This window comes from Notechis scutatus, chromosome Z, assembly GCF_049901735.1.
Source record: "Notechis scutatus isolate UNSWTSFEM ecotype Mainland chromosome Z, rNotScu1.2, whole genome shotgun sequence".
NCBI classification, from domain to species: Eukaryota; Metazoa; Chordata; class Lepidosauria; order Squamata; family Elapidae; genus Notechis; species Notechis scutatus.
Genome location: NC_142025.1, coordinates 84,426,304 through 84,444,466, shown reverse-complemented (window position 1 = coordinate 84,444,466; position 18,163 = coordinate 84,426,304). Strand labels below are relative to the sequence as shown.

Sequence of the window (18,163 nt, the reverse complement as noted above, 5' to 3'; positions counted from 1 at the left end):
CTATTCATGCTTTCTGGTCTTTTTTCAATCTCTATGGCTTCTCTGATGATTCTGTGGCTAGGGTTTTCTATAGTGGCTAGGGTTTTGGTGCCATTGAAGTTGATGCTATGACCTGTGGCTTCCATGTGTTGGACTAGTGAGGAAGTGTGTTCCAGCTTTTTGACTGCATTTTTGTGTTCATCCAGGCGGGTGCTTATTCTTCTATTGGTCTGCCCAATGTATGTGGCCGGGCATGATGCACAGGGGACTTCGTATATGCCTTGGTTTTCCAGGTCAATTTTGTCTTTGGGGTTTCTAAGGATGGCTGCTATTTTTCTGTCTGTTTTGAAGGCAGTCTTGATGTGGTGTCTGTATAGTATCTTACTAATTTTGTCTGTAGTGCCTCTTATGTAGGGCAGGACAGCTGTTCCATGGGTCTGTTCATCTTCTGGGTCTCTATTATGTCTCAGTGTGTTTTTGTGGATCAAGTTGGTGATTTTGCTTTTGTGGAAGCCGTTGGCTGTCAATATTTTAGTCAGGGTGCATAGTTCAGTCTTAATGTGTGTCTTGTCTGCCAGGCGTTTGGTTCTGGTAATTAGTGTTTTAGCCACGGAGTTTATCTGTGCTGGGTGGTGGTGGGATTGGGCGTTGAGGTAGCGGTTGGTGTGTGTTTTCTTCTGGTATATGGTGTGTCCTAGTGTGCCATCTGTTTTTTTGTAGATTAGTACATCTAGGAATGGTAGTTGTTTGTTTGTTTCTGTTTCCATGGTGAACTTGATTTTGGGGTGTGCGCTGTTTAGGTGTGTTAGGAAATTGTTTAGGTTTTCTTGTCCATGGGGCCAAATCACGAATGTGTCATCGATGTATCTTAACCATAGTTTGGGTTTGAGGATGGCATTGGCCAGGGCTCTGGATTCGAATTCTTCCATAAACAGGTTTGTGGTGACAGTGGTGATCCCATGGGAGCTCCTTCTATTTGTTTGTATCTTTGTCCTTTGTATATGAAATATGTGTTGGTTAAGCAGTGTTCTGTTAGTTCCATGAGGTGTTTAGCTGGTTGGTATTTATTTTTGATGATTTCAAGGGTCTCTTTTATCGGGACTTGAGTGAATAGTGAAACCACGTCAAAACTTACAAGCAGATCTTCTTGCTCCACGTGTAGATCTTTGATCATTTCCAAGAAGTGGTATGAGTTTTTTACATGAGAAGCTGCTGTTTCAGCATGGGGCTGTAGCTCTTTTGCTAGGTGTTTAGCTAGGTTTTGTAGTGGTGCTCCTCTGGAGCTGACTATGGGTCTGAGAGGTATGCCTTCTTTGTGTATTTTTGGGAGGCCGTATAGTTTGGGGCATCTGGAAGATTTCTCTCTGGGTATGATCGTGTGTTGGATCTCTTTACTTATGTGGCTGGTTATAATTTTCTTCTTGGTTAATTTTTCCAGATATGTGGTTGGGTCTGTGTTTATGGGTTTGTATGTGGAGTCTTGGAGTAGGTCTGTCAATTTTGTTTCATAGTCTTTTCTGTCCATTACTACAGTGACATTCCCTTTATCTGCTGGGAGGATGATTATGCTGCTGTCTCTTTTCAGGGTTTGTAGCGCTTTAATTTCATTTTGCTGCAAGTTGCTTTTGGGTGGTTTGCTTGTGCATAGGATGTTGGTAACTTGGTGTCTTATTTTATCAGCTTCATCTGTATTTAATTTAGTTAGGCTGGATTCTACTGCACATATGATGGATTCTGTGGGGATTTTTTGGGGTGCTATAGCATAGTTGAATCCTTTGGTTAGGACTTCTGTTTCTGTTTTGGTGAGTTCCCTGTTGGAAACATTGTTAAGATACAAAAAGAGCCAAAAAGAGCCAAAAAACAGACAGAAGATATTAGAGACACCAATCAAGCAGAACACAGCAAACTCCGAGACCAATAAACACAGACCAAGACTCCCAACCAATCAGGATGAAGAAAAAACCATTCTGGCACAGCAATAGGCTGCCCCAAATTTAAATCTGAAACCACTGTAAAAGTCTGACTCACAGACGGACACAATACAGAAGCCTGATGATGGCAGATGAGATTCTGCTGAAACGTTGCTACAACTTTAAAAGCACCACTACTATGACGTGGGAAAATACCCGAACAAAGCTGAAGGCCATACATATAAGTACCCGCGAAAACTTAAGAAAACATATATATATATATATATATAATTTTTTCTTTTTAAGAATATAGTATTTTAAGAATGTACCAAGCAGAATTCGATTGGAAGTTATGTATTATATTGAATGCTATAATCTTAAAGGTATACATTGAAGCTTAAATAAGAGTTTGAATGGATAAAATTAAAAGATATAAAGGTGTCATACTCCAATTGGTAACTACAGGGAAAAATTTGTTTAATAAGAAAAGTAATATGAAATTGAAACAGGACAGACAAAAGTATAAATATAATGATTTGATTGAGATGAGATAATTAAAATAAAGTTGAGAAAATTAAAAGAGGGGGAAAAACTATGTAGAAAATATAAAACGGTAATAAGATATGGAATAGAATATAAAAATGAGCATGAAATTGAGTTTTGTGTCTGTATGAAGAAGTGATAACCTGGGACCATGCTATTTTCAAAAAAGATATTTTGTTTGTATTTTGTTTTTGTGAAAACCCAAATAATTTTTTTTTAAAAAAAGAGCACCGTTTGATTATTTCTGTTCCTTTCTGGGTGGGCAATTCCAGTTGGCATTGATGGGGAAGGAGAGATCAAGCACTTAAGCACTGTAACACGAGGCGTCCTGTAGTTGCACAGATGGGGAAATATTGTTCCAGACCACCTGTAAAATTCTCAAATAAAGAAACATCAAAATAAATGTTCAGCTGAGCCTCTTCTGAACTGTTAGAAAAGCTGTTTACTTTATCCTGGTGCTTCTCCTGCGTCTTCCCTCGCGGGCAACTCAGGTCCTAAACGCAGATCAACCAGTCCTTGGCTGAAATTTCTGTCATTTAGAGACCGCGTATGTCCTTACTTGGGGCAGCAGAAACGTTACTGCTTGTTTTAAAGAGCGGGACATGCCGTTGCCCGTGGTAACGGAGGAAAACGGCAGAATCGGCGCCACCCGACAGTGAACTCGGAAGCGTTCAGAAGGGGCTGCTCTTTTAAAGAGGTGGACGTCTATAAGGCATTCGACAACAGGGAAGGATAGAGCGCCGCGTGCCCAGGTGGAAGAGCGGCCGCTAGCCGCTTCCGCAAGAGGAGGGGCCGAGTTGAGCGCGCTCCGGAGTTCTACTTCCGGGAAGGATTTGATTGCCATGGCGGAGGCTCAGCCTGTTTGTAGCTTCCTCTTCAAGAAGCGTCGCTCCGCGCCCGGGAGGGCTCAACGTAAGAGGCCGAACAGCGACCAGGACCCCGGTGAGAAGCACAGCCCGTCGCTGCATTCAGTCTCCAAATACGTTTGCGGCGGGATGGTGACACGGCGGGTGGGCCGCGGTCAGCTTGTGCCCTGAATTCTGCGAAAGCCATGGATCCTGAAAAGATATGGAGTAAGAGGTTATGTCGCTTTGGGGATAAGAGTGGCTGTAAGCCTCGAGTGGCCTCGTTTTTCCACGACAACCCGGAATGCATTTCTCTTTCCCAGAAAAAGAAGCTGCTTCCCTGCTGGACGTGTAGTTTTCTTTCATCCCTGCCATTGCACTTTTATTACTTGGTGCTTCGAGTAATGTTAAGAGTGGATTCCATGGGGAATGTTAGTCAGGGTTAGTTATCCCAAGCCTTTATCACTTACTTTGCCCCCCTTTTAAAATTGAGTAAATTAGCAAAAGATATCATAGTTTTAACTATGCTCCATATGGAAATGTACGTTTTGTTGTTCTCATTTTTGTTTTACATTGCTCTAAAGAAAGAGAAAAACTATTATTTGAAGGGGAGGTAACCTTAGTTGCCTTTATGAGAACAGAGCAAAAGTACAGTCTCAGGTATTGAAAAAATTGCTTGGCTTTTTTATATGAATTTGAACTTGAAACTGAATATAAGGATGTTTTGCCTAAGAACAAGTTTGGAATCTAGAGAGGCAGCTGTACTCTGCTGGTGTTCCCTGCTCAATATATTATTTTCCAATACTGTGTGATCTGCTTAAAGGTAGTAGCAGTGATGAAGGCAGCAGTGTGGTCAGGAAGGAGAGACGAAAGGAAGTTTCCAACCCCATGATTCAGAAGGTGATGTATACTATGTATCCATTCTCCCAAGTATGTATGGATTACCTCTTGAATATTTATTGATTTGATAGTCTCATTGACTCTCATCTTCCAGACAAATAAAAGTATGAAGACAAAGACTTCCTATGAGTCAAGCAGTAGTGATGATGATAACAAACCTGAAGGAATTGGAATTGCATATAAATCAACACGATCTGCGGTATGAATATTCTTAAAAGTGTCCACTGTAGTATATTGGATGACTACTGATACATTGGTAAGAGTTTTGTTTCCCAGCAATTAAACAATTTTAAGAAAACTTGGGTTAGTATTAATGGGTTTTCACAAGATCTTTGCCAATATCTAGCCATTTTAAAATTTTGTAATGTACCTTGGGTGATACATACTTGTACAAAATGAGACTGCCATTTGGCTTCATTGTCTGAACCAGGCATCTCATTTTACTCTTCTTAACTGCTATTAATATTTTTTTAAAGAGCTAAATTATGTAACCCTGAAATTTAGCCATTCATCTGCTAGAGTGCAGCTTTCTGGTAAATAAATTTATGTTAATAAAGACTGAAGTTCATTTTCCTTTTTGCCGTACTAATAGAGTTTTCATATTTCAGAAACCAGTGGGTCCAGAGGACATGGGTGCAACAGCTGTATATGAACTGGACACAGAGAAGGACAAAGATGCTCAAGCCATTTTTGAACGTAGCCAGAAAATCCAGAAGGTAGGTATCTAGACAATTGTCTCCATTTTGTCTTTGCTTAAAGTTTTTGACAAGTAAACAAAGGGTAGAAATGTCATACTGGTTATCTGTGTTTAATATTTTTATTTAGTATTTCTTCTGCTTTGAAGTCTACTACCAGTATTTTCAAATGATTTGTATCATGTCTAGCATCTCTTTAACCTTGTTTATACTTTTATTTTTGTTTCCATTTCTCACTATGTTTTTGCTGCTGTTCCAATTTTACCCGGTATCTGTTTTCAGTCTTTTGTGGAAGCCTGAAAGAATCTCCTCCTTTAATGAGCAGCATAGCAGAGAGATCTCTGGACTTGCAGAAAGTAGACTGCTTCTTCTTAATCATTTTGAAGCGCGCACAGTTCATTTATTGGTGATTGATTTAATTTGTATAGCCACCCATCTCACCTATATGACTTTGGGTCACTTACAACACTTAGTAGATGATCATATAGGAGCATGAATTGCCTTGCTACTGATTTTTTTTCCTGTTCAGGAACTTGAAGGAAAGGAAGATGATAAGATTTATCGAGGAATTAATAATTATCAAAAGTACGTAAAACCAAAAGATACGTCCATGGGAAATGCTTCTTCAGGCATGGTAAGGTAAGGAAAAAATGCAATGTTCATTCAAAGAAAAAGCATATGTAGTTAGCTGCCTAAGGATGCATTTTATGGAATGGGAAAATTTGTCAGTTTAATTCAGGGATCTTCAAACTTGACAGCTTTATGACTTGTATACGTCAGCTCCCAGAATTCCTCCTCCCAGTCATGTTAGCTCAGGAATTCTAGGAGTTGAAGTGCACAAATTTTAAACTTGCCAAGTTTGACGACCCTTAGTTGAATTCATTTTTCTATCTCCTAATTACTTCTCCGTTTGAAATGGACATAGTATCTTACAAAGTATTTTATTAACTTGATAGTTTACTTTTAACAGCTTTGTAATATTTGTAAAGAATGACCTTCACATTCTAAGAAGGAACTAAACTAGATGTTTTCAGTTTTAAACACATGAATGTAAATCTCATTTGTAAAGATGAAACCAAAGATTTCCTGAAAAAGTTGCAGAAGAAAAGGGGCAACTAACATGACTTTCTAGTATGTTGAACTATATTATAAGATGGGAGTTCTCATTTTTGTATGTGATGACCTTGCTATTCAAAAATCAGTGTGAGCCTTTGCCTGAAAAAAGTGTAATCATTTTAAGACTAATTATCCATCAAACAATTGTTGTCCCCTTCAAATCCTATTACTTTGGTAGCATTTGTGCATTGCTATAGGTGCAACCATTTTTAGCATTTACAGTCATTTCATCTTTTCTTTAATTTTTGTTGTTTATTTCAGGAAGGGACCAATCCGAGCCCCAGAACATCTCAGGGCCACTGTGAGGTGGGATTACCAGCCTGATATATGTAAAGACTACAAGGAAACTGGATTTTGTGGCTTTGGAGGTAAATGAGTTATTCATACACCATCTTTTTGCACTATTAGACACACTCCCCCCCAAAAAAAAAGTGGGTGGAAATGTCTGTGGATCTTACAGAGCCCCACACACCTGGCGTCCCCCCACTCTTCAGCCATTTTCAGCATGCCCCATTTTTGGCCTCTGCGTGTCCTGTTTTTGAATGGTTCCAGGTGGTGGCAATTGCCACCGCTGCCTGTTGCCGCTGATCAACATCCAATCACCAATCATCTGTTCATGCTAAATCAGGCTGTGCTGAAGCTGACTAGGCTGTTTTCTGTTTGCTGCAGGGAGGCAAATTGTTGGGAGGCAGGGGCAGATTTTCCCCCCTTGTTTTTCTCCCCAAAAGCTAGGTGCATCTTATGGTCCGGAGCGTCTTATAGTGCAAAAAATATGGTATTTTCTATTGATTTGATGTAGTTGACAGCAGAACAGAAATTGCTGACACCATTGTTAATTGTCCTTTTTTCTTCCCCACAGATAGCTGCAAATTTCTGCATGATCGATCAGATTATAAGCATGGGTGGCAAATTGAGCGGGAACTGGATGAAGGACGCTATGGACTTAATGGTATGAGCAACCCCCTTTCTTCCAGTGTTTAGCAAATGTAATTGCTTATGATGAAAATAATGTCTTTCAAATTCACATAGGATATGACAAATAGCAGGTGCAAGGTTGGATGGAGTTGGATTGATCAAATATAGGAATGATTGCCTTTGAGAAAAAACTGAATACTGGTGTCTGTATGTAGTAGAGTTTAGGTAAACGTATATAATGGGGATTGAAAGTTAATGTATGCATTCATATTAACAAAGGTTGAACATGAAAACATTTGTAAGAGTCTATATAGGGCAGAGATATATTTCTCTTGATTTAATAGGAACTTTAATAAATATTTTAGGTTTTCAAACTTGTAATTAAATACAAATTTTGTAGCACAACTGCATAGCCATATTAGTATTTGTTGGCATCTTGATTATGTTCTCAGAGTATCAGTTTTCAGAAAACTTCAAAAGCGAGGGCCAGTTATGAACTGTTTCTTTGAGCATATGGGACAGAACAGTTGGCTTACATGTGTAATCTGTATCAACTATTTTGATAGCCTGCGATGGTAATAAGAAGCAAGTACATTCTCAGCAGAGGACAAATATGTCCCTTCCTTCTTCATTTGAGAACTGTGGGAGGGAATAGAAGCAACTGTCTTGAGTGATTATTTTAGTAAAATTATTTTTATCCAACTTGTTAATGTTAATGTCCCTTTTGACAAGAACAACTTCCTACATGGAGTTGATAGAAGATAAAACATATGTTTTTAGCAGCACAATTTAGCAGGTACTTTTTCTTATATACAGATGATGAAAATTATGAAGTAAGTAGTGATGAAGATGAACTACCTTTCAAGTGTTTTATTTGCAGAAGCTCCTTCAAGAATCCCGTGGTAACCAAGTAAGATTATCTTTTTTGTTAATTTTGATGTTTTTAAAGTGAGCTATGATCTTTAATACTGTAGTTTTGAGACTGATAGGTTGTCACACATCTATACAATCACATGTAAAAAATATCCTAGTATTTATATATAATTTACTACCTTAAAAATATTGATGGCCCTAAATAGATTCCTAATAAATGTACAATTGAAGTGACTAAAATGCATCAATTTACTTTATTACAGTCATAGAGACCAGATCAAATAAAAACACTCAGTAAAATGTTAATTGTATATTTACTGATTGTTTTTTTTATTTGTTCTGTTCTTTGGTCTATGACTGTAATAAACTAGATTGATAATTGATTAAAATGTAAGATATTCTTGAAAATGAAGTAACTCCAACAAAAAATAAAAATGCTAATCCTCTACTAGAAATTTGCAGCAATTGTCTTATGTTGTCTTAGGTGTAAACATTACTTTTGTGAAAACTGTGCCCTACAACATTATCGCAAGACTCAGCGATGCTATGTATGTGACAAACAGACTAATGGTGTCTTCAATCCAGCCAAAGGTATTTGGCCCATATTTAATTTTTACTTGGAGGCAGTGGGGAATGACTGCAGTTGATTTTATGACCATTTTATGTCAATTAAGTGAATGCTTCAGTCATTAAGTGAACCTGTCAAAATTACACAGCCTGTGTCCAAATGGAGTCAGAGATGCTGACATGAACCAGTTTTATATAAATAAATATATTTACAGTAAATAAGAGAGGCAAACAGGAGCATCATCAGGTAAAAATCAACAAAGCAGGAACATGAGGTAAATCACAGCGTGCGTGCACATGGGAAACAAGGAAATTCCCTTTTCATGCACAGCAACCAATCACAGGTCAGACATGCAATGGCCAGCTGTCTTCAACCAATTAGCCATAACTGTGTTTTTACTCATCCAATTATTCACTGCTCCAGGGATTAAATTTTAAATATCTTAAAAGAACACATATTTTATGGAGCAGTTTTTGCCAAAACATGGAAGTGGACACTGGTTTCTGAGGGGAAAAAGAAGTTTTAAATCAAGTCATGTGACTGCACTCTGCAAACAACTGTAAATGTGGATCAGTTGCCAAACACCCAAAATACTGTAACATAACCGCAGGGGGGGCTAATGTTAGAACTTTGAAACTGGATCATTACTAGATTTTGGGGGGGAGGAGTCTGTCATAACTTTGTATAGTCAGTAAGTGACAGGTTGTAAGTCAAGGGCAACTTGTACAAACAAAATATTCTCTCATGATAGAAATCAGATACAAAATATTTTTTCTTAATCGTGACTAGAAGTTTATGAGCAGAAGATCTGCATGTTGACATTTGCATGAGCACAAGGGATAGATCAGCAGAAGAGACTACTGCATATTCCTTAAAATACTTCTGGTAACTGATGTGGTTTATCTGTCAAGACATGTATTAAAGATAACAAAGATATGCTATTTTTCATACTAGAATACAAGACAGAAAATAGTGAAATTAATTTTGACTCTTAAGTCATGGGTGTCCAGCCTTTTGGCTTGCCTGGGCTGCATTGAGTGAAGAATTCTCTTGGGTTGCATAGAAAATATATGGTTGGTACATATAAATAACAATGTTAAAGATTTAGCATCATATTGAGGCCTTTACTAGCTGTTCAGGGATCCATGCATCCTGCAGGCTGAATAGTCCTGGTCTAAGTGAATGTTAAGTAGTGTAGCTAGATGCTGTTGCAAATAATTGTTAAGTGAGGTAAACAATAATTGTTAAGTGAGGTAAACAGCGCTTTGGGTTATAGACAAACTCAATTTTCATAATATATTTTTATTCTATAAGGAATATTTGCTTGAAAAGATCTTTAAAACACCTTTCCCTCTTCTAGGGATTCATTATTAGTAAACTTATTTGAAAAAGGGGTTGGAAAATAGATACACTAGTCTTACTTAAATATCACCCATACTATTTTAAACGCACATTGCTCCCGAGCTTAAGAGAACTAATCCAACATGAATTTAACTCTAAAATGATTAGAATTACATCTCCAAGCCTATGGAAAGTCTAACTCATTCAAGTCACTTTTTCTCTCTGAATAGGGAATTGTATCATATACATAGAATTCAGTTTTGTCTCTCATCCTGTGCTATGTTCCTCAGGATAATTTGTGTGGATCATGTTGTGAAGTATTACTTTTTTGTCCTGGATTTTGTTTTACAGAATTGTTAACAAAACTGGAAAAACATAAGGCTGAAGAAAGTCCCCTTGAAGATACTGGAGAACAAGAATAGCATTTTTTTACCATTTTCATGCCTTACGTCCTCCAGAGAAATAATTTGATTGTAGAATAAATAATTTATAGAAAAATAAATTGATCCATCATGCTTTGTGCTTCAACATATATTCCAAACTTTATAGATCAAGAGAAGTTTATATTACAGATAATAAAGAACATTATTGAAACAAAGTAATTCATTATTTTTTATTGCTTTAATATACTGAAAAAGGAAAAAAACAAAAAACAAGGAAAACAAAAAAATGTACAAAAACAGCAGCTCAAAAACTTTGAATTTCTGAAAGTTAAAGGAAATAGTTCTTCCTGTGCTCAAACAACTTCAGTATTCTAAAATGAAATAACTAGCAGAAATTAAATTGGCTGAACATCTGTTCTGTTGCTTCTCACATCTCCAGTTGGTCTTTTGAGGCATCGTATAAGAGTTCAAGACATTTCAGACAGTCCAAAGTACCGTATTTATCGGCGTATAACACGCACAGGCGTATAACACGCATCTTCATTTTAAGAGGGAAATTTCAGGGAAAAAAATTAAATTTCTAAATAAAAACTTTGAAGCAAAATAAGGGTAGCTCAGAACTTTTTTTTTATTAATATTATTACCACTTATAAGGTAAATCAGTGGTCCCCAACCTTTTTTGTACCAGGGACCGGTTTGAAGCAGAAAATTTTTGCAAGGGGGGGAGAGAGAGAAGAGAAGGAGGCTTCGCTCTCTCGCTGCTCCACCATCCAAGGAAAAACTGCTTCAAAGAAGCGTGGGGGCTTTTCCTGTCGCCGCAGCTATTCGAGCGCCCGTTCACCCCCACTCCCACCCCGCGCGCTTCAATCCACAGTGTCCCATTCTGCCTGCCTGCCTGCCTGCCTGCCTTAGTTTCTGGTTGTTTGGGAGCAGCTTCGGCTGAGAATAATAACTATTCGCCTCTTTACTCAGCCAAAGCTGTTCCGATTCAACCATTAACGAAGGCAGGCAGGCAGGCAGAACGGAGCACTGCGGGCGGGCGGGCGGGGTGGGGTGGGGAGAAACGGGCGCTTCAGGGAAGCTGCGGCGACAGGAAAAGGCCCCCCGCTTCTTTGAAGCAGTTTCTTCCTGTGCTGGTGGAGGAGCGAGAGAGCGACTGAGAGAGCTGACCCAGAGAGAAGGACAGGCTTGGTTGCTTCCTCCCTCCCCTTCTTTCATTTGTGTCCTTGATCCCCGATCCCAGCAGCATTCACCCGAGGCTTTCTTAACATTATATCGGCGTATAACACGCATACATCATTTGCCCCCTATTTTCAGGGGGAAAAAAGTGCGTGTTATACGCCGATAAATACGGTAGTTATCTTGTGATTGTAGTTTTGTTTTAAGTCTGTTTTTTATTTTTTGGGCATAGTACTATACTACATATTTCCATTATGTTACCTTTCGAATTTTAATAGCAAAGATATCATTTGGGCTTGCTAGCCTAATTTAGAGGCTTCTGTTTTTAAAAAAATTACAGGGAGTTCATAAAGGGCAGCATTTATTGAATAACATTGTGAAAATGCAGAAAATTTTAGTGGCAAGAAAACTAGATTATCAAATGCAGCTTAAGACATGAATACTTATCTGCAAATGCTACAGCTTGCCAGAAAAAATTTGGCTCAATGTTTCATTGAACAATGATTAAGAAAGTATATAGAAGAAGAACGAAAGATTACTACACGTTGGGACAATTCACTATAGAAAGGAATTCCAATTACGTTGTTAGATACAAATTATAGGTATCTTCATATTCTTCATATTCTTACTTGCTACTATTAAGCAATTCTAAGTAGATTTTTATTGGGTTTTTTTTTAAAGAGTGCATGGCACTCAGTTCCTTGGAACCACTGGCAAACCTACAAACATGTTTGATTAAAAAACAATTGAGCATATATATTTTATGTCTTAGAGCCAAAATTCAATACAATATTGTTACTTTTTTTCCTCTCAAAGCTCAGGCTTTATTTTAATGCAAATGTGAGCTGGAACCACTTCCTAAGAAAGACTGCAACGTAATCAGCAGTTTGCTTTATAATTTTTTTTTCACAATGCTCTTCTATTGGTAACCTAGAATTCCCAATCATCCATCTCAAGCTGCTCCATATTGGAAGCCAATCCAAATATATGGCTAGGATCTTGTGCCTGTATCCCTTCAAAACTGGTAATTGGCATGACAGGATACAACAGTTCAGGAAGTGCTTCAGATGCTCGATGTTTGATCTGGAAAAATGGGGAAGTAAAAAACATACTTAAATACTAGAATTAAAAACAATATGGTTAGATGCAATTTGACTCAGTCCATGTTTATGTACAACTCCACAGTGTCAGTTTTTCTATATAGGTAGCCCTTGACTTGTAAAACCACAATTGAACCCAGACACTTGGTTGTTAAGCAAAAAAACCATTAAGCCTGACATCACATGACTGCCTACCTGATGGCTTTGCTCAACAACTGCAATCCTGGCATTCTTGGTTTCGGTCATTTAAGCAATCCTACAGATTGTGGACAGTTTTAGGTAAAGAACATAGGATGCCTTGGGTGGGTGATACCCTGAGAAGTGCCACCCAGGAGCTGAAAATTTTCCCTGCTGAAATCCAAACAGGAGTTTTGATTATAGTTTGTCTATAGGAGCTGGCTATCAAAGGATGCATGGAAGGAAATGTCTTTGGTGGAATGCAGGAACAGAACTCTGATCCTGAAGATCTAATCCACCCCACCAAAGGAGATTAGCTCCTCTTGTGGTGTGGAAGTAAGTCCTTCAGTGTGGTAGAGAAACAGATCAGATCATCAGGTTATTTCTCTATCCCTCAAAATGCATTCAATTCCTCTTGGCAAATTCAGCCAGCCCCGGGGAATCATCTTGGCAGGTGACAACAATTTGAGAAGGAATCTTCTTGGCAGGTGGCAACAGCTTGTAATTTTCCCTGCTGGCTGCTTCTCCATTGATTTAAGATTGTAAGTGCAAACAGACTAACAAGTACCCTCATCGCAATCACACTGTGGAGGGGGGAAGAGGTGTGACATTTCATGTAAAATATCCTTTCCAAGGTCATCAAAGACTTCCTGTATCTGAGTGTTCTTTGTACATACAGGAATAGGAAATAATTTAGCATCCTAATTATGTGACAGACAACAGATAATCACAGTTGGAAGAAACCTTGTAGGTCATCTAGTCAAACCCCTGTCCAAGCAGGAGACCCTATACCATTTCTGACAGATGGGAGTCCAATCTCTTCTTGAAAGTCTTAAATGATGGCGCTCCCACAACTCCCGAGGGCAAACTGTTCCATGGGTTGATTGTTCTCAGTGTCAGAAAATTTCTCCTTATTTCCAGGTTAAATCTCTCCTTCAGTTTCCATCCATTATTCATAGTCTGGCCTTTGGGTGCTTTAGAACAGGGGTCGCCAACCTTTTGGACCTCAGGGACCACCAACCTCATAATTTTAGATCCCAGGGACCACTAACTGTTTCTGTGGGTGTGGCCTAATTTGTGGGTGTGGCTTGATGGTCATGTGATTGGCTGGGCCTGGCTTGTATGTAAATATTATAAATATTTATATAAATATTGAACTTTTTATAAAAAAAGAGCAACTTTTACCCAAAATCAGGCAAAGCAGGCAGGCAGATTGAGTTGCTCACAGAATCACAGATTCGTTCAGAAATCTATCTATTTACCATTGGCTAGCTCAGTCTGTCACATAAAATTTGTTTGCAAGCAAACTCACAAAATTAAGTCACAACACACCATGCATGTAAATATTGAATTTTTTATTAAGAGCAACTTTTACCCAAAAGCAGGCAAAGCAGGTAGATTGAGTTGCTCACAGAATCATTCAGTGATCTATCTATCTGCCATCAGCTAGCTCAGTCTCTCAAATTTGCTTGCCGTGAGTCTGCACTGAATTTGCTCGCAAGCAAACCTTCCTAAGGGAGGTTCGACTGTACTTAAAAGCAGAGCCGAAGATCGAAAGACTAGCTAGAAAGCAAGAAATCCAACCATTTCCTGCTTCCTAGCTAATCTAAATCTCCCGACACAGCAGAACAGATGATGGTTGGAAAAAGGAAAAATAGAAATTTAGCAGGCAAGTTTACAGGGTAAGGAGTGAGTGGGCAGGGAGGGTTCCCATGGGCCATGTGGGCGGCGCAGACTTGTGTTTCTACGCAGCCTGTATTAATTGCTTTGGGGGGGGGTGCTCTGGGGGGTGAGATTTTTCTGCAGCCCACCAAAATTTTCTCGCGGCCCACCAGTTGCCGACCACTGCTTTAAAAAATAGCTTGACCCCTTCCTCTGTGTGGCAGCCCCTCAAATATTGGAACACTGCTATCATGTCTCCCCTGGTCCTTCTCTTCACTATTATCTTTTCCAGAATCTTCCCGGGTATTGATGTTAGGCTGATTGGTCTGTAGTTTCCAGGGTCTGTTTTTTCCCCTTCTTTGAAGATGGGAACCACTTTTCCAGTCCTCAGGTACTTCCCCAGTGCTCCAGGATTTTTGAAAGATATGGTGCAGTGGTTCTGAGATGACCTCTGCCACTTCTTTTAAAACTCTGGAGTGTAATCTGTCAGGCCCCGGTGATTTGTGTTCATCAAGATCAGAGAGGTGTTCTCTTACTATTTTTTTTTTTTGTGTGCTTATTTTAATTTTTATTTCTGGTCTGTCTATTACAGTTATGTTTTTGGTGGGTTAAGCTATAGTTTTTGTGTGAAGACCAATGCAAAGAATGAGTTAAGCAGTTCTGCTTTCTCTCTGTTGCCTGTTACTTCCTTGCCATCTTCTCTTAGTGGACCGACTGCTTCCTTGCTTTTTTTCTTGTTATTTATAAGTTGGAAGAAACTTTTTTTAAAATTATCTTCAACTTTTGTTGCAATCTTTGTTCGTTCTGAGCTTTTGCTTTCCTGACTTCGTCTTTGCAGATTCTGGCTATCTGCTGATATTCTGCCTTAGTTGTATGTCCTTCTTTCCATTTTTTGTATTTGTCCTTTTTTTTTGTTCAATTTTCCAGAGAGATCTTCGTGCAGCCGTACTGGTTTCTTCTTGGATTTCTTTCTCAATGGTATTATGCTGGTCTGGGCTCCTACAGGTAAAATTCAAAAAATTAGAATATTGTGCAAAAGTTCATTTATTTCAGTAATGCAACTTAAAAGGTGAACCTAATATATGAGATAGACTCATTACATGCAAAGCAGGATAGTTCAAGCTGTGATTTGTCATAATTGAGATGATTATGGCTTACAGCTCATGAAAACCCCAAATCCATAATCTCAGAAAATTAGAATATTGCGAAAAGGTTCAATATTCTAGGCTCAAAATGTCCCACTCTAATCAGCTAATTAAGCCATAACACCTGCAAAGGGTTCCTGAGCCTTTATGGGAAATGAAGAACAATCATGGGAAAGACCGCTGACCTGACAGTTGTGCAGAAAACCATCATTGACACCCTCCATAAGGAGGGAAAGCCTCAAAAGGTAATTGCAAAAGAAGTTGGATGTTCCTAAAGTGCTGTATCAAAGCACATTAATAGAAAGTTATGTGGAAGGAAAAAGTGTGCAAGAGAAAGGTGCACAAGTAGCAGGGATGACCGCAGCCTGGAGGGGATTGTCAGGAAAAGGCCATTCAAAAGTGTTGGAGACTTTCACAAGGAGTGGACTGAGGCTGGAGTCAGTGCATCAAGAGCCACCACACACAGACGGATCCTAGACATGGGCTTCAAATGTCGTATTCCTCTTGTCAAGCCACTCCTGAACAACAAACGTCAGAAGCGTCTTACCTGGGCTAAAGAAAAACAAAACTGGTCTGTTGCTCAGTAGTCCAAAGTCCTCTTTTCTGATGAGAGCAACTTTTGCATCTCATTTGGACACCAAGGACCCAGAGTCTGGAGGAAGAATGGAGAGGCACACACTGCAAGATGCTTGAAGTCCAGTATGAAGTTTCCACAGTCTGTGTTGATTTGGGGAGCCATGTCATCTGCTGGTGTTGGTCCACTGTGCTTCATTAAGTCCAGGGTCAACGCAGCCATCTACCAGGAGATTTCATGCTTCACTTCATGCTTCGTTCCACAGACGAGCTTTATGGGGATACTGACTTCATTTTCCAGCAGGACTTGGCACCTGCCCACACTGCCAAAAGCACCAAAACCTGGTTCAATGACCGTGGGATTTCTGTGCTTGATTGGCCAGCAAACTCGCCTGACCTGAACCCCATAGAGAATCTATGGGGCATTGCCAAGAGAAAGATGAGAGACATGAGACCAAACAATGCAGAAGAGCTGAAGGCCGCTATTGAAGCATCCTGGTCTTCCATAGCACCTCAGCAGTGCCACAGGCTGATAGCTTCCATGCCACACCGCATTGAAGCAGTAATTGCTGCAAAAGGGACCCAAACCAAGTACTGAGTAGATCTGCATGCTTATACTTTTCAGAGGTCTGATATTGTTCTATGTACAATCCTTGTTTTATTGATGGCATGTAATATTCTAATTTTTGGAGATTGTGGATTTGGGGTTTTCATGAGTTGTAAGCCATAATCATCTCAATTATGACAAATAACGGCTTAATCTATCTTGCTTTGCATGTAACGAGTCTATCTCATATATTAGTTTCACCTTTTAAGTTGCATTACTGAAATAAATGAACTTTTGCACAATATTCTAATTTTTCGAGTTTCACCTGTATGATCGTACTTTTCAGAGTTTCCCCAAGATTCTTGAGTTGTTTTTCCCTTTAGGATTTTCATCCATGGAATCTTTTCCAAGTTCTCTCTGAGTTTATTAAAATCAGCTCTTTTAAAATCTAAGACTCTAGTGTCATTTTGTTCTATTGCTTGTGTTTGTGTTCTGTTGAATTCTAATATGACATGGTCACTCCTACCCAAGGTTCCTGCAGTTTCAACTTCCTCTATCACTTCTTCTCTATTTGTAAGAATTAAGTCCAGTATGACTGTCCCTCTAGTTCCATCATCTACCTTTTGGACAACAAAGTTGTCAGCTAGGTTGGTTAGGAACTTATTTGATTTCTCACTTGGTGCAGAATTAGTTTTCCAATTGATATCAGGATAATTGAAGTCCCCCATTACTATTGTAGTGTTTTTCCTGCATATGTTTGTTAGTTGGTTGGCAAAAAGGACATCTATATTTTCTGCTTGATTGGGCAGCCTATAATATACACCTATGGCCATGTCATTCTTTTTTTCTTTTATATTGACCCATATGCATTCTAGGAGGTTTGAGTTCATCCATGGTTTGTTCCCCAGACTTTGTGCATTTGTATATAGGCACTTGAGATCTTTATGTCTGAGACTGTGTTTACTGTCTACATAACCTGTGTTGTGCCTGACTGCCCCTACTTTCTTGCCACCTGTTTGATTAGTGCCTATATAATCACTGAATAAATACAGCAGAATTTTACCTCTCATAACTACTGAAAAAAATAGAGCAGAGTTCTTGGTTTCATCTTTTATAGCATACTCTTGCTGAGAATGCTGAATTACATTAGAAGTATGTACTAAAAATCAGGTTGTTGAATGCCAAAGGCCTTTAGCTCTTAGAAATTCTGCCAAACTTTTGTGGATTGTGTATGGTCAGACAGAATCAAAACTTTTTGATTATTGGGAGTTTGGGCTAAGAAGAACATCTGCAAAGACCTTTGGGGAGGGATGAAAGAATGGCATACCACTTTTTACTCTTCTGCACAGCCTGCCATTCTTCCCAATGCTTTCCTTACCTCCCCTTGTGAAACCAAGGATTTCACTGGTGGTTGCTAAGGGAAAACACTATTCCTGAAAGAGCAGAGAGAAATGAGCCAATTGGATATGTTATACCTGAAACAAAGGAGTTGAGTAACAGTAACTATCCAACTAGTTTATCCTCTTGCTCAGACCTTTCATAACATCTTCTTCCTGTTAGTTTTTCCTCAAAACCATTTCTGAGAAGAAAAGGCATGACTGGTCCTTGTCTCAAATTTCAATCCAGATACATACAGGTCACTAGAAACCAGCTTTTCTATATCAGAATGTAAAATTTTATAAGAACCAAAGACTAAACTTAGCTCCTATCTC

At 38.9% G+C, this 18,163-nt stretch overlaps 2 protein-coding genes across 24 annotated transcripts in view; one reads left to right on the top strand and one right to left on the bottom strand.

Annotated features, from left to right (window-relative positions):
- Nucleotides 1–3,130: 3,130 nt before the first annotated feature.
- Nucleotides 3,131–10,287, top strand: RNF113A (ring finger protein 113A). Of its 2 annotated transcripts, none has more exons than XM_026679855.2 (10): nt 3,131–3,374; nt 4,101–4,177; nt 4,272–4,376; nt 4,786–4,893; nt 5,402–5,511; nt 6,250–6,356; nt 6,848–6,937; nt 7,720–7,813; nt 8,261–8,367; nt 10,037–10,287. In XM_026679855.2, the coding sequence occupies exons 1-10, from the start codon at nt 3,275–3,277 to the stop codon at nt 10,105–10,107; spliced, it is 969 nt and encodes a 322-aa protein (XP_026535640.1). In that variant the 5' UTR covers nt 3,131–3,274; the 3' UTR covers nt 10,108–10,287. The 2 variants fall into 2 exon arrangements, with proteins under 2 accessions (XP_026535640.1, XP_026535641.1); XM_026679856.2 differs by having other exon boundaries at nt 3,261–3,505.
- A 1,755-nt stretch (nt 10,288–12,042) lies between these two features.
- The window catches only part of STRADA (STE20 related adaptor alpha), a 42,246-nt gene continuing 36,125 nt past the window's right edge, over nt 12,043–18,163 (bottom strand). For all 22 annotated transcript variants that reach the window (XM_087947499.1, XM_087947484.1, XM_087947501.1 and 19 more), the window contains one exon: nt 12,043–12,330. In XM_087947499.1, coding sequence (XP_087803625.1) covers nt 12,178–12,330 — 153 coding nt within the window. In that variant the 3' untranslated portion in view covers nt 12,043–12,177. The remainder of the gene's footprint in view (nt 12,331–18,163) is intronic.

Excerpts from the sequence above, each read along its gene's own strand:
- RNF113A (XM_026679855.2), top strand. The coding sequence starts at position 3,275 with ATGGCGGAGGCTCAGCCTGTTTGTAGCTTCCTCTTCAAGAAGCGTCGC. Across the intron at positions 6,357-6,847 it reads TGGATTTTGTGGCTTTGGAG|ATAGCTGCAAATTTCTGCAT; the intron begins GTAAATGAGTTA and ends TCTTCCCCACAG. Across the intron at positions 8,368-10,036 it reads TGTCTTCAATCCAGCCAAAG|AATTGTTAACAAAACTGGAA; the intron begins GTATTTGGCCCA and ends TTTGTTTTACAG.